The 14,435-nt window shown below is 41.4% G+C and overlaps 2 protein-coding genes across 5 annotated transcripts; one reads left to right on the top strand and one right to left on the bottom strand.

Annotated features, from left to right (window-relative positions):
- The first annotated feature begins 573 nt into the window (after positions 1-573).
- Positions 574-7,250, top strand: rsrc2 (arginine/serine-rich coiled-coil 2). 4 transcript variants are annotated; one of them, XM_030737201.1, is made up of 10 exons: positions 574-697; positions 1,840-1,981; positions 2,888-2,928; positions 3,891-4,048; positions 4,216-4,347; positions 4,463-4,579; positions 5,471-5,556; positions 5,648-5,889; positions 6,025-6,114; positions 6,236-7,250. In XM_030737201.1, the coding sequence occupies exons 1-10, from the start codon at positions 692-694 to the stop codon at positions 6,419-6,421; spliced, it is 1,200 nt and encodes a 399-aa protein (XP_030593061.1). In that variant the 5' UTR covers positions 574-691; the 3' UTR covers positions 6,422-7,250. The 4 variants fall into 4 exon arrangements, with proteins under 4 accessions (XP_030593061.1, XP_030593060.1, XP_030593059.1 ...); XM_030737200.1 differs by having other exon boundaries at positions 5,645-5,889; XM_030737199.1 differs by having other exon boundaries at positions 5,459-5,556.
- Positions 7,251-8,442: 1,192 nt separating this feature from the next.
- On the bottom strand, positions 8,443-10,610 carry LOC115785503 (uncharacterized). Its single transcript, XM_030737202.1, has 4 exons — positions 10,330-10,610; positions 9,688-9,817; positions 9,311-9,444; positions 8,443-9,238 (listed from the first exon to the last, which is right to left on the bottom strand). The coding sequence occupies exons 1-4, from the start codon at positions 10,447-10,449 to the stop codon at positions 8,462-8,464; spliced, it is 1,161 nt and encodes a 386-aa protein (XP_030593062.1). The 5' UTR covers positions 10,450-10,610; the 3' UTR covers positions 8,443-8,461.
- Positions 10,611-14,435: the final 3,825 nt, after the last annotated feature.

Genomic DNA, 14,435 nt, shown 5'->3' with positions numbered 1-14,435 from the left:
ACGGCATAAGTAACCCACGCCACACTCAATATTTTATTATACATGTTTAATGCAACGTACCTGTGATCCAATATTATTCATTTAAATGTTTAAGCTAATTTGACCAGCGAAAAGAGATGCCTGAAAGGCTAAAATGAGAGTAAAAAGAAACCAATTGAAGAGCAGGAATATCCGGCGAGGCTCTGGTGTTGCCAGGTTTGATGATTTACTGCCGCATTTAATGCAGCGGTTTAAACATTAGGACTCGTAGCCATGTTTGCATTTTTACAACAAGCGAGCATCATTTAAACAGACATTTTTTGTAATACGTTTTTAAAGGTTGTAAAACTAATGACTGTTTAAAAGTCATTTTGTATTACAATATTATGTATGTATTCTAGTGTTACAGTCATTGTGTCATCGTGCTATTTAACATCATTTGTCCAATATATCCACCATCCCTTCTCTGCCCAAGTCCATTATTATTATTATTATTATTATTATTATTATTATTATTATTATTATTATTATGATATTTTTGTTCCTTCAGTTTGGTATTTACCTGATTCGGGGGCAACAACTGGCAACTCAGTTGTTACCTCTAAGGAGCTAGTCAGCGGGCCTTAGCAGTGAGCTACCTCTACCTTTCCGTCTTCGTTTACAAAGACAACAAAGAAATCGCAGTTACGCATATATATTATACTTCGACATAATGTCGGTAAGTATCGCTATGTTATCATAATAAAGATGGACATGAATTTAGTAACCGCTTTGTAATTTTAGTAGAAGTTTCGGCTGCAGTCAGGATTTTTTTTTCATAAAGATGGCGCCTAGCGTGTGTTAGCTTAGCGGCCGAGTTAACGATAAAATTGCTCAAAATATCTTCGTGGTGAAGGTTTGAGCAACGAGCATAGAGGGATTTAGCTCTTGTAGACTAGATTATGGGTTACTCGCTGTCTATTTCACGAGGTTAATAAAACGCATGTAATCCAACATAATAGCAACACGTTAGGACACAGGAGTGACATAGCTAACTATTAATTAACTCTGCGGTGACCTGTGGATTGTGAGTCGGCCGCGGCAATGACTGCACCTTGAAATGCGATGTATTTTAGTCTTTGTGAGCCACACACTAAATATCAGTATATTTTGGTAGTTAGTGTTATATTGCAGTATTGAAGGATGTTAATCGCCCATCAGAGTATGTTGAGAAATGCTGAGCAATACTGAAAAAGTCGTAATTTATGAATATTTAGTTTATGCCTGGCTCCCCTCCTAACTACAAGGCTATTCATGTCTAATTTACTACAGAAGTGATGTTAATCTGTTAGAGTAGATGTCAGCCTTGAGGATTATTTGGAAGGAGTAATATAAACTGATCGGACATTTAATCGTTCAAGGTCTGTTGGTGAATGTTCATAAAAATATACTCTAACTCAGTGCCATAAAACTCCGTTAGCAGATTTTTCCTGCTTATTAAAAATATGGGAAACCACCAAAGTAAAAATCACCAGGATTGAAACTTAGAAAAAATTTAAACAGTATTTATTTTTAAGTTGCGTTTAATTTACTCGAGCTTAAAATGCATTTTTGATTATCAAAAATCTTTGATTACTCCAGAAGTAACAGGAAAATGTATAAACCTGTGTTGATTAAGGGGACTTCATGCCCACTGGTGGTGCTTACATGCAAAATCGGCATTTTGTTACAGTCCTACTGTTTGTTTTTTCATTAGTACACAGGAGGAACTCTGATTAAGTTAAGGCCATAGCAGATAATAGTTTTTCAGCTCTATAACACTTGGGTATACTGCACTTCACTAATTAGCTCCTGTTGTGATTCCACATATCTTTGTTTCAGGCGAGTGACAATGACTCTGTCGACTTGACCAGATCTGGCTCTCCAGTTCATCACAGAAAAAAGCATATGGAGTCATCGAAGTCTCCCAGAAGCTCCAAACATCACCATTCACGGTCAAGGTCACGCTCCAGAGACCGAAAACGTTAGTATGCACCACCCAGGCAGTACAAAAATACATGCGTTGGAGCTATTTTATACAATTTTGTCACGTCCCAACTTAGTGGTAACCTAGACAAAAAAGGGCCAGCGGCACAGAACAATCCAAGATACTGAGCAGTGCCCAAAATAACACAAGTTCTAATGATCCCTACTAGGGCTGGGTGATGTAGTCTCAAAATTGTATAGCCTGCCATAAAGGCGCTCGGTGTTTAAAATGTGTGGTCATTATTTGCAATTTACTATAGAAGAATCTCTCAGCTAACAACACCAATCTCACTAAACTCAACTCTCAAGATTCAGCTCTTGATTTCTGATGAGGCTGCTCACACGCAACATCCAGTTCAAATAACAAACTATCTGCTGGCTGTCTTTGGGTGCAGAAGAGGCGAAGAGAGGTGTGAGGTTTAAAAATTAGAAGTGCTTTATTGTCATTATACAATGTATATTAATGAATTTACTGAGCAGCTACACTTTCAGATACAAAGAGAAATGAAGAATGACCATAAAGTCATTTACACAGTGAATATACAGTACTATATATTAAAACCTGAACCTACCTATCCCAGTGTATCTCTTTATGTTTTCCTGCTAAAAGGAGCGCCAGCAAAACGGCTGCACGACCTCAGACACCTGTCCCCCCCTGTTTGTTTCTGTTGTTTGTATTTCTCTTGGATGGGTGTTCTGGAACGCAAATTTCGTTATATGTTTACATATAATGACAATAAAGTCTTCTTGAATCTTGAATCTAGCCACATACTCTACGCGAATCTGGTCGACTAAATACTATGCACAGTGGCTTTGCTGTATACTTGTCCGGGGATCATCTTGTCAGAGAAATTTGATCAGAAATTTATTTCTGAAATGTACTCTACTGTCTTTTTTTCTCCAGGTGACAGAAAATACAGACGGAGTCGCAGCAGGAGCAAAGAGGTAATTAATACCTTTGTTTCTATAGTTAGAAACATTTGATGTAATTTTAAGGAGCCTAAGTTATATTGTTAGTTTTAAGTCAAGGTGAGTATGTTTTCTTAGGTTGAACATTTTATAATAGCCAAAGTTAAGAAGACAAGAAATAGATGGTGATGGGAAAGGGTCACATGGAAAGGGTCTTTTTTTGCCCTTGTTGTGCTCTCATGTCTCAAAGGAAGCTTGTGTCCTTGGTGATCTGTCATTGTTTGTAACCATTTTAAAAGGTGAAGAGTAGTTTTTCTCCTTTTATTTTTTGTTAAATCCTGTGTGGAGATCACATGATAACATTTCTACAATAAATCATACTCAGCGTGCTAACGCACGAAGAGACTGAACAGAAGACCCTGCTGACATAGCAAAATAATATGCCTACTACTGGGACAGGTAACTATCTGCCATTCAAACTCCTATTTGTCTCACATTATGAGTAGAAAGTTGGATTAACTGTTGCATCTCTTGCAGCTGAGGATGGGCATAATTAATCTAATTAAACTCAAATTGAATCCAAACGCAATCAAATGTGTGGGTGTAAAGAGTACGTTGGATGCTCAATCCTACATCAACCTTTCAGTGGGCACAAATTAATTGGTTCTGCACTCATTTGCTGCTGCCAAATTGGAAAACAAAAACTCCTTAAAGTGTTTTCTTCTCGTAGTTTTAATGCACACTGAATGTAATTAAGGCTTGCTGGTTCCTATAAGCCAAAGTTGTCCATGCAGTAAATGCCCACATTTGCACTTTTTCTCTAAGAATTACATTCTGTGATTTTTTTTTTTTCTTTTTTCTTTTTAAGGAAATGGGTTTGAAATGACAAGGTTTTGTTCAGCTTGTCAATTTTATTACATACCTTATGCTGTACGCCATGGTACTAACTCTTTTTGTTGCACTATTTTCCTGAAAGAGACAACTTCTTCTTAAAACAGGCACGAAAGAGGGATTCTGAGAAGCCATCGAAATCACACCGAAAAACAGATGAACTGCAAGAGAGACTTTCAGCAGAGAACGGGGAGGAGCGATCCAGGCGCAAGGACAGGAAGTCCTCGAAGGGCCGGAGCCTGTCCAGATCACAGTCCAGAGAGAGGTCAGTCTGCTCAATAAAGTGAGCAGTGAAGAAAGGAGCAAGTCTCCTTACTGGCTGTAGCTTCTGCTGAGTTATTTATTGAACTTTGCACACAAGTGTGCCAAGAATGGTTAGATTACTTGTTTGAATTGGTTGCATTTGAGTCATTTTATTAATGTTGCTTTCAGACGGCACCACAGCAGAAGTAGGGACAAGCGGCGATCAAGATCACGCAGCCGGGACAAGAAGAAGAAGGCCAGGTCTCGCTCAGGTTCAAGGACCAAACACCGTCACCATAGCAGAAGTCGCAGTAAGAGCAGGTGGGCTTAGCTGAAATGAGAGCATCAGCGATGAAGCACTTTTGGACTTTTTTTTTCGTCTTAGATTTTACATCATTAACAGTATTTTTGTTGACTGACTGGGTTTTATCTCCAGGGAACGAAAGAAAAGGACTGAAAAGGTGCGCAGGAAGAGTCGAAGCAGAACTGTTAGTCCACCTGCCTTCCGGGGCCGAAACACAGCCATGGATGCTCAAGAGGCGCTGGCAAGAAGGTAAGAAAATGACTGACGGGCAGTTGCAGTGTGCATAATTGGCTGTTACAGCTTTAAAGCAGTGTTTTTTTTTTGTTTTTTTTAAACGTTTAAACCCCAACCCAAAAATTAAGACATTTATTATTGCATCTCAGATGGAAGTTTAATACCACAATTTGTGGCTGCTGTCAGACTTCTCATTCATATTGCACTTGTTAGATAGTAATGTTGTTCATAAGAGGTAGTTAAATTTGTAGCTAAGAGAAGAAATGATGAGTGGCTGGTTTCAGAAAATGTGGGAGCAGAAAGAGAGCTAGCAGAAGCTTTAGCATCATTATATCAATCTAAGATGTAAAGGACTCTGGTACAAGAAGACATTAAATAGTTCAAATCCTCCTGCTGGGTCCCATCATGGAGTTTGGTATCCTCTGGCAGCTCTTGCTGGCTCTTGTGCAAAGGAAAAAAGAAAGTGGGAAACAGGAAGGTACAGCACAGTCAAAAACTGTTTGCTTTCATTCTCCATTCTCATTCTCCACTGCAGCACCTGTCTCAGGTGAAGTCACTAATTAAATGAGAAACTCCTCCCTTATTCACAAGAGGTTGCCACCAGAGGTTGCTCTCCTCTTCCTGACACAACCCCCAAGAGATTTGTCTGCTCCTGGGACTGAACCAGGGATTTGTTAGGCAAATGTGGAAGCCACTGATGAAATAAATACACTGGCCTCATTAGCGGCGTCTCCACTCCCCCTGCTGGTGGAAAGTTTTATAAAACAAAAATACAGTATGGCTTTTATAGATTAGTGGTTGTAAGAATCTCCTGGTGTCTTTTCAGCATTCATGGTTTATGTCTGGGTGGAGAGATTTTGTTCATTTTAACCAATTGAACTAAATAGTCTTCAGTCTTCTTCCCAGGCTGGAGAGAGCGAAGAAACTACAGGAGCAGAAGGAGAAGGAAATGTTTGAGAAACAGCAGCAGCAACAGCAGGAGATAGCCGCAGGTGAGAAGTGCTAACCATGCAGAGTTTTGAAACTTGAGAAGCTGACTCACGATTCAGTTCATCATGTTGGTCTGTGTTTTGTTTGCAGCAGCGGCTGCAGCTGCAGCAGCTGCCTCAAACCCCGCCCTCAATGTGGCAGCTCTCCTGGCCTCTGGGACGCAGGTTACGCCTCAGATCGCCATGGCAGCACAGATGGCGGCCCTACAAGCAAAGACACTGGCAGAGACTGGTATTGCCGTGCCCAGCTACTATAACCCGTCTGCTGTAAATCCAATGAAGTTTGCAGAGCAGGAGAAGAAGAGGAAAATGCTATGGCAGGGAAAAAAGGATGGGGTAAGATCTGATTTTTGCTGGTGGTTTTAATCAATACATTAGTACTCTCTGCCTTCTTTCTTTAAGTTGACTCAACAAACTTTTAAAATGTCATAAATTACAAGATTTTTTTATTTATTATTATTATTTTCTAAGGAGAAGTCCCAGACAGCGGAGCTGTGGGAGAAGCTTAACTTTGGAAACAAGGACCAAAATGTTAAATTTCGCAAACTGATGGGTATTAAAGTAAGTAAAACTGTTATTTTAATCAGCTTTTTTTTTTTTTTTTTTTTAGGTCAGGTCCACCACTTTTAGCTTTTCAAGCTACAACTCATTAAATTTAAACTGAATGGTTTTGTCTCTGCAGGGAGATGACGAAGTGGAAGCTGCCAAACCACTCAACGATGAAGGCATCAAGACTCTTCAGAAGCAGGAGGAGATGTTTAGGAACCTTGATGTTCAGTATGAGATGGCTCGTTCTCAGACACACACTCAGAGGGGAATGGGCCTCGGCTTTTCCTCCTCATTCTCACGTGGAATGGATTCCATGTAGTGCCAAACTGGTTGTCGTTGCCACTCTTGATCGTATGGGACTCCCAATTCATTGCTAGCCCTAAAGCTTTCACGGATGTTGCTCTGAATATGTAATTTATTTAAAGACAAAGGTCTCACATATTGGAACATTGTAAATAGCCAGTTGCTGAGTTTGTCTCAGTGTTTATTAATCTGTACATCTCTGGAAAAGGAAGCATCATTTTGTTGGGTTGATGCTGGATAAAAAAGTGCATATGTTTTGAATAATGTGCTAACTTTTTAAAAAACAAGTCAAATGTATATTGATGTGATTGTTTGAACATAAACTAAATATGTGGTTCAAGTGAACACTGTTTACATCCATTAGCAAAAGGTATCTGAGGTCAAAGTAGCATAATCAGAATCCTTTAGTTTCTCTTCTCCTGATTGGCAGAAACACCTTGTATAAAATGCAATATGTATTCTCTGTATTAGCGGATGGGTTGTAATACATACAGTCTTCTGAATTGTCCTGTAGAGAGATGAGCATGGCAGGAATAATTATGGTTCAAACATTCTTTAAATAAATTAGTTTTGTGTCTGAAAAAAGGTTTTATAATACGTCACAGTACTGGATTTTATATGCGATACATGTGGGTAATAACAGTTGCTACAAATTAAGGGGATCCTGGGAAAGTAACATTGCTTATAATCTGTATGTTTCCAGCATCCGTTTATTCAACACTGTGAAAAAGTCTTGAGCTACTTTTTTTTTTTTTTAAATACTTTGCTTGCAAAGAGTAACATAGGAGGACTGTGTTGTATTTTTTTTAAAGTGGTCTTGAGTAATAGTTCTGCTTTTCCCCTCATTTTCAGTTCAGTCGTTGTACCTGACCATTTTCAGAGGAATGTTTTGGTTGTTTTTTTAAGCCACTTAACACTGACCTATGAATCATTCAAGCATAAAGAGGCACCCAACTAGTTTTAAATTGTATCTTTAGGTACTTTACTAGCAACCTGTTGTAAAAAAATTATTTGTTCTCATTTCTTTAAATCTATGAAAAATGCCAAAGATAACAATTTGACATGCATAAAATAGCAGTTTTGCATCAACAAGGTGATTACCAAAAAGCTATTCACTGAAAACTTGGCATATCTGAGCATAATGTGACGTGTATCCTAAAAAAAGTCTTTTTTGAGGAATTGAACAAGGACAAAAGAAGTGGCAGGCCTAAAAACTATTGTAGATAAACCGTATCTAGAAGTCACATCCTTAAGAAATAGGAACAAATTGAGCAAAGACCTGACACAGGACCTGAGAGATTAATTTGGTCCTTCAGTTGATCCATCTGCTGTTCACCAAAGACACAGAAATGCTCTCAGTGGAAGGGTGGCTGTCACAAAGCCGTGCTTAAGGAAGTGAAACAGCGAGAAAAGGCTGGGGTATGCCACATTACATATGAACTAGACAGAAAAATTAGTGGCCACAGGTCTTATGGAGTGATTAATCTAAAATTGAAATACATTTTTTAAATGATTGTCAGTATGTACAGAGGTGGTCAGGAGAGGGGTACTACAGTGAGTGCCTACAACCATCTGTAAAATACCATGGGCCTGCATTTCAGCCAGTGGTGAGAGCTTGTTCGAACTGATGGCGTTAAAAATGCAGAAGATTTTGATCTACCATGCAAGCATGACAATGATCCCAAATACACTGCCAATGCTGTAAAGGCATACCTGGATAGGAAAACAGTGGAATATTAACAAAGGTGGTCATAATCAAATACTGACTTTCAAGCTTGTTAGAAGTTTACAAATTGTTTTTTGCCATATCACAGGCTGTATTTCTATTGATCTATTTCTCCATCCATTTCCCTTTTTATAGCAAAAGAGATGCTTTAGACTTTTGCACAGTACTGTGTAACAAATGTTTTTGACTAAACCTTGCCCTAGTTGTTACCCAACCTTAGAAGGTTAATATGTAAATATATGCATGCCAAAAATAAACTTTTATTTGAATATAACAAGTTGTTAAAAAAAAAAAAAAACAGGTTGTGTTGATACTCGTGAAAATCCACTTTTACTTGCATATAAGACTGGAGTACAACACATGAGCCACACCAGTGATGAGGTTGTGGTTGGCAAACTCGAGGATGAGGAGCAGGATTGGGTATTCGCTGTGTCTCTTTTCAATGTTGGATTCCTCACTTAAGCCCATCCAGTGAAGCAGCAGTGTCTGCATGGCTTCAGGGAAGAGCTCTGTGGCTAGTTCCTCAGCAGGTGGCAAGTCACTGATACGCTCAATATGCTGAAATTTAAAGCCCTCCACTTTCTGGCTGATGCTGCTGTTGGCTGCATGAAACTGCTGGCCAAGCCACTGTCCTACACAAGTAAGCAAGCAGCTTGAATACACCGGGCCCCAGTCTTTCGCCTTTAGCAGGGCCAGCACAGTCTCTGTCGCATCCTTTTCTTCAAGATTCCCATTTATGTAACGATCAATGTTCTCCAGGAGCAGCAAGATGGTCTCCAGCTGCTCTGAGCAGCTCTGAGTTATGGACGAGAACTGTTCATCCAAGCTGTGCAATTTTTGTCTCACTGTAGCTATAACTGGTTGTCTTTGCTCAGATTGTAAGCTCTGCTTGGGGAAAAAACAATAATCATGATCTGCTGATGTATCAGCTGTGTCCATGCAACTAACATGTACCAGCTCCTTGTCAGTCTGGCAATAAGGAGTTTGTGAAATTGGATCCCTTGGTTGTGTGTCACACTGGCTGAGAGACCCTGAAGAGTCCAGCTGCATGCTGAGGTTGTAACTCACTTGCAGAGGGCTGTCACTGATCTGTGCTTTCCAGACGTCCTGGAAGACAGACGTTATTAAAACATGTATAGTGATATAAAAATAAAATTAACACATATACACAATGTGTACCTGGAAGTTCTCCAGCACCGCAAGCTGCTCTTGCTTGCTGTACATCTCAAAGGCGACTCGAAACAGTCCCTGAATGCTGTAGAACCACAGGCTGTTATTTGCAGAAGGTACCTTCAACCCGTGAAACCTGAAAGCTTAAACAAAATCAGGGGAATAAGTGTGACATTGTGTGCGCCCTGGTAATTCTTTAATGTTTACTTAAAAAAAGATGTTCATAACATCAGTGCAATAGCATGAAGTTATTTATGTTTTCCCCCTAAAAAAATAATGATATTCCTTCACCTCAGTCATATTTGTTTCATCTGATTGTTTGCACCGCAGTTTGAGAGCCACTGGTGTACGCTATGTTCAACCCCCATGGTATGTCTACATTTTACCTGAGGAAAAAGTTATTTTTGTCGCAAGGCCTTTCTTGGCGAACTTGGCGTGGTATCTGGGATGGTTCTCCGTACGGACATCAGTATTTGAGAGGAGATCGGCTCCCAAATAGAGAGGAATCGTTGAACCCTGAAAGAGAGGATGAATATCGAGCCACCTCCATATGAAGCCTGACGATAACACCGGCCACTTTATTATGTACATATATTCAGCTGCTGCAGATAGCTGCAAAATATCTTAACCAGCCAATCACATGGCAGCAGCCCAATGTATTTAGCCATTCAGACATGGTCAAGGTGACCTACTGAACTTTAAACTGATCAGAATCTCAGCCACGAAGAATTAGGTCAGTTCTCGAGGCAAAAGTTTGTCCAACCCGACAATATCAACGTGTACCTAATAAAGTGACCGATGAATATATGTTGGTAAACTAAAATTTTAAAACTGTCGTATTGTGTTAGAGCTTTTAAATCAAGCCTAAAATACTTTTGTTTGTTACTACATTATTTTAATGTTAATCATTATCAGTATGTTGTCCAAAAGTCTGGGACCGTCATGGATGGAGATCTGTTCACTATGCTCGTGGTGATCCACCACCACTTCTCTATAAGAGCAGAACCACCTGATAACCATTAACTCACCTCTTCGGTGCACTCTGTCAGTCTGAACGACGTCAGACCCAGCAGGTAAATAAAACGAATCCTCCTCGAGCCCCCGTCCAACTGCGGCAACGTTAATTGGATAACCGAGCTATCTGACATTGCTGGAAGTCACAGGTATGTCCTGTCCCCCTGAAAATGTCCCTGGTGGAAGGGAGACTGAAAATTAAAGTGAAAAATAATAATTAAAAAATAGTCAAACCTAACTGAGTGCACACGAAACAGAAACAAATTATTTTCAACCCTCAACGTTGACTGACAGGACACGGTTCGTTTTACACATGCGCAAAAATTTACGTACTTCCTGTCCCCCCTCCAAATTAAAAAAAAAAAAAAGTTCTTTAAAACACTTTTCTGTAAACAAAGCCGAAAAATCAAAAAAAAAAAAAAGTTCAACTGCAATAATGACAAATTACAAAATGTGTGTGCGTGGCGATCAAGTGAAGGAGTGTGCGAGGCCGTGACAATAGACCCTCTTACAGCCTAAGTCATCAAAGGATGCGCGCGCATTTTGGTAACGGTAGTGAACTGCTACTCCATTCAAATCAATAAGAACAAGGAGACTGGGCAGCATTTAAACATGATTTAAAGGCGATATCAGCATCAAAATATGTGGTTGTTGTGTGTTTGGCTGTCAGAATTTCTACTCTACCAAAAGTGGACTGAAGTTGTACCGAATCCCAGGGGATCACGGCTGTTTGAGAGAAAACAGAGGCCTCTGTGGTTGCAAGCCATCAAATGTACTGATAAAAATTGGACTGAGGACACGATCAGAAAATGCTCATGTTTGAAGCGCCCATTTTATATCAGGTAAAGTTATTTAACTTCCTTTGTTTATACCGGGATGTCAGGTATCTAAACAGTATTAGCTGGTAAGCTATTTGGCTTTTAAACTGTAGTGTGGATGGCTATTTACAGGTGAGGCATCGCTGGACTCAGAGAGTCCTGATTTTTAAATTAATATTTAATTGCACTATAGATTACAAAATGCAGTGCCAGATAAAAGTCTGACTAGTCTCGCATATGAATGGTTGAGCGAGTCTTACAGTGTGACTAGAACAGTATATGTATATATTATTTTTTTTTCATTGTAAATCAATAATATCTGCAGCCGGAAAACTCTTAGCAAGCTAGAAAAGCAATTTGAAAAAGTACTCATGCTGCCATGCAGGTACAATCCGCTGTGAGGACGTAGTTCTCTGACTTGTTTACAATGGCCCGAGCCTCATACACAGCGGTCCTGTTTCCTTGTCTTTGACTTGGAAGAACTTTTGCTTTCAAGACACAAAACTCAGAGTCTGTGTCATGATATTTAGCGTTCGGTACATGGTCGCAAACAACATAATTGTAAGCATCCAGTGACTTAAATGCGCTGCAACTTCTCTCCGGTGTATACACTGGTTTTCTCCACCAAATACACATATATATCCGCCCACGGATATTGGGCCACTTGTTAACATACCACAGGGATCGGAGTCGGTTGCTGGTGGTCAAAATTAATTTTTGCAGGTAGTTTTCACGATCTTTCATTGATAATCCTTTCTCGTAGACTGAAACGCTATTGAACTCTATTTCCGTTTCCAAAATGCGCGCACATCGCTACCTACATCATCATTGTTTACAAACAGTAAAAGGGGATATATACAAACCAGCCTCCAAACAATGACAAAGTCAATCTTACTTAACTAAATTACCCCGAACTAACTACTCTGATTGTTGTTAAGTGCTTGGGTAACATTTTTAATACTATGTAGGTTTCCCCAAAGATAAATGGCTTTGAAAGCAAGGGGGAGCAGCTCTCAGAAGGAAAGTTTCTGTTAGCCATCATCCATGCTCTACAGCACATGTGTCAAACTCAAGGCCCGCGAGGCCTGATCCGGCCGGCGAGATAATTTCATATGGCTATTATTAATTACCATGCACTGCAACAGCTGCTGCACAGGCCAAGACCTGTGCCCTAACCTGTTTTCTAATGACACATTGATCACTGATTAGCGGATAAAAACATCGGTCAGCATTTTTTACAGTGACATTTAAGTTAGTCCCCCCCCCCTCAAAATGGCCAAACTAAAAGTGGAAAACAAATTTTCAAAACGGGGGGAGGCAGAGGACCTGATTGCTGACATTGGAGATAAACCCGTGTGGCTTTTCCCTGCCTGTGACATGGCGAAAAGAGCGGATTGGTGGGACGGATGCAGGGGAAGATGTAGAGGGAAACCTGCACAGGTGAGCTGACAATGCGTCACTGCGTTACACACCAGGAAACTGTGCAGCAAAGTCCTGGAGACAGAGAATGTCATAAGCACCGTAACACAGACAGTGACCTTTATAAGAGGGAAAGGTTTAAATCACCGCAGTTTCAGTCTTTTCTGAAGGAAATACCTTCTGAATTTGCTAACGTTCCTTATCACACAGGTGTGATGAGCTGCCTGAGGAAATCTGTCAAGTTCATGGAAAGTGAAGGAAAAGACTCAGCAGGGCTCTGGGATGAAAGTATCCCCTCGGCTCGCTGCCTGTACGTTGGCGTTTTCACCGGTAAACGAGAGGGTTGCTTCCCTGCGCCTTGAGACCGGGGAATGGGTCCTGACTGTTGCATGTGCTTATGCGCCAAATGACAGTTCAGAGTACCCACCCTTCTTGGAGTCACTGGGTGGGGTGCTCGAGGGTGCTCCATCCGGTGACTCCATCGTCCTGCTGGGAGACTTCAACACACGTGGGTAATGACAATGAGACCTGGAGAGGTGTGATTCGGTGGAACGGCCTGCCTAATCTGAACTCATATGGTGTTTTGTTATTGGACTTCTGTGCAAACCACAGTTTGTCCATAACTAACATCATGTTCAAACATAAGGATGTCCATAAGTGTATGTGGCACCAGGACACCCTAGGTCACAGGTTGATGATTGATTTTGTAATTGTATCATCACATCTGCGGCCGTATGTTCTGGACACTCAGATGAAGAGAGGAGCTGAGCTGTCAACTGACCACCACCTAGTGGTGAGTTGGATCAGGTGGCAGGGGAGGATGCTGGACAGACCTGGCACACCTAAACGTATTGTGAGGGTGCGCGGGGAACGCCTAGCAGAAGCTCCAGTCCGTTAGCTCTTTAACTCTCACCTCCAGCAGAACTTTGACAGCATTCCGAGGGAGGCTGAGGACAATGAGTCGAAACAGACCATGTTCCACACCTCCATTGTTGAGGCTGCTGATCAGAGCTGTGGCTGCAAGGTCGTTGGTGCCTGTCATGGTGGTAATCCCCAAACCAGATGGTGGTCACTGGAGGATAAGGGAGCCATCAAGAAGAAGGAGTCCTATGGGGCTTGGTTAGCTTGTGGGACTCCAGAGAAACCTGATGGGTACCAGCAGGCCAAGTGGAACACAGCTCAGGCGGTGGCTGAAGCAAAAACTAGGGTGTGGGAGGAGTTCAGTCAGGCCATGGAAAAAGACTTTCAGATCGCCTTGAAGCAATTCTGGCAAACCATCAGGTGACTCAAGAGGGGAAAGCGGTGCTGTACTCACACGGTCTATAGTGTGTGTGGGGCGCTGCTGACTTCAACTGAGGCTATAGTTAGGCAGTGGATGAAATACTTCGAGGACCTCCTTAATCCCTCTGACACACCTTCTGTAGTGGAAACAGTGTCTGGGGATGAGGGGGATGACTCGTCCATCACTAGGGGTGAGGTCACTGAGGTGGTTAAACAACTCCTTGGTGAAAGGGCCCCTGGGGTGGATGAGATTTGCTCTGAGTTCCTGAAGGCTCTAGATGTTGTATGGCTGTCCTGGTTGACATGCCTCTGCAACATTGCGTGGAGATCTGGGGTGATGCCACTGGATTGGCAGACTGGGGTGGTAGTCCCCATCTCTAAGATGGGAGAACGTGCGCTCCAACTATTGGAGGATCACACCCCTCAGCCTCCCCGGTAAGGTCTATGCCAGGGTGCTGGAAAGGAGGGTCCGTCTGTTAGTCAAACCTCAGATTCAAGAGGAACAATGCAGTTTTCGTCCTGGTCGCAGAATGCTGGACCAGCTCTTCATCCTCTCAAGGATATTCGAGCGTGCGTGGGAGTTTGCCCATCCAGTCTACATG

The sequence above is a fragment of the Archocentrus centrarchus genome, chromosome 9 (genome assembly GCF_007364275.1).
Source record: "Archocentrus centrarchus isolate MPI-CPG fArcCen1 chromosome 9, fArcCen1, whole genome shotgun sequence".
Taxonomy (NCBI): domain Eukaryota; kingdom Metazoa; phylum Chordata; class Actinopteri; order Cichliformes; family Cichlidae; genus Archocentrus; species Archocentrus centrarchus.
Note: the sequence above shows the minus strand (reverse complement) of the source record. Positions and strands in the feature narration are given on the sequence as shown.

Coding starts and splice junctions, on each gene's coding strand:
- rsrc2 (XM_030737198.1), top strand. Junction 4,348..4,462: donor AGAAGTCGCAGTAAGAGCAG/GTGGGCTTAGCT, acceptor TTTTATCTCCAG/GGAACGAAAGAAAAGGACTG. Junction 6,115..6,235: donor GCAAACTGATGGGTATTAAA/GTAAGTAAAACT, acceptor TTGTCTCTGCAG/GGAGATGACGAAGTGGAAGC.
- LOC115785503 (XM_030737202.1), bottom strand. CDS start 10,449: ATGTCAGATAGCTCGGTTATCCAATTAACGTTGCCGCAGTTGGACGGG. Junction 9,818..10,329: donor TGACAGAGTGCACCGAAGAG/GTGAGTTAATGG, acceptor CCTCTCTTTCAG/GGTTCAACGATTCCTCTCTA. Junction 9,239..9,310: donor CGGTGCTGGAGAACTTCCAG/GTACACATTGTG, acceptor TCTGTCTTCCAG/GACGTCTGGAAAGCACAGAT.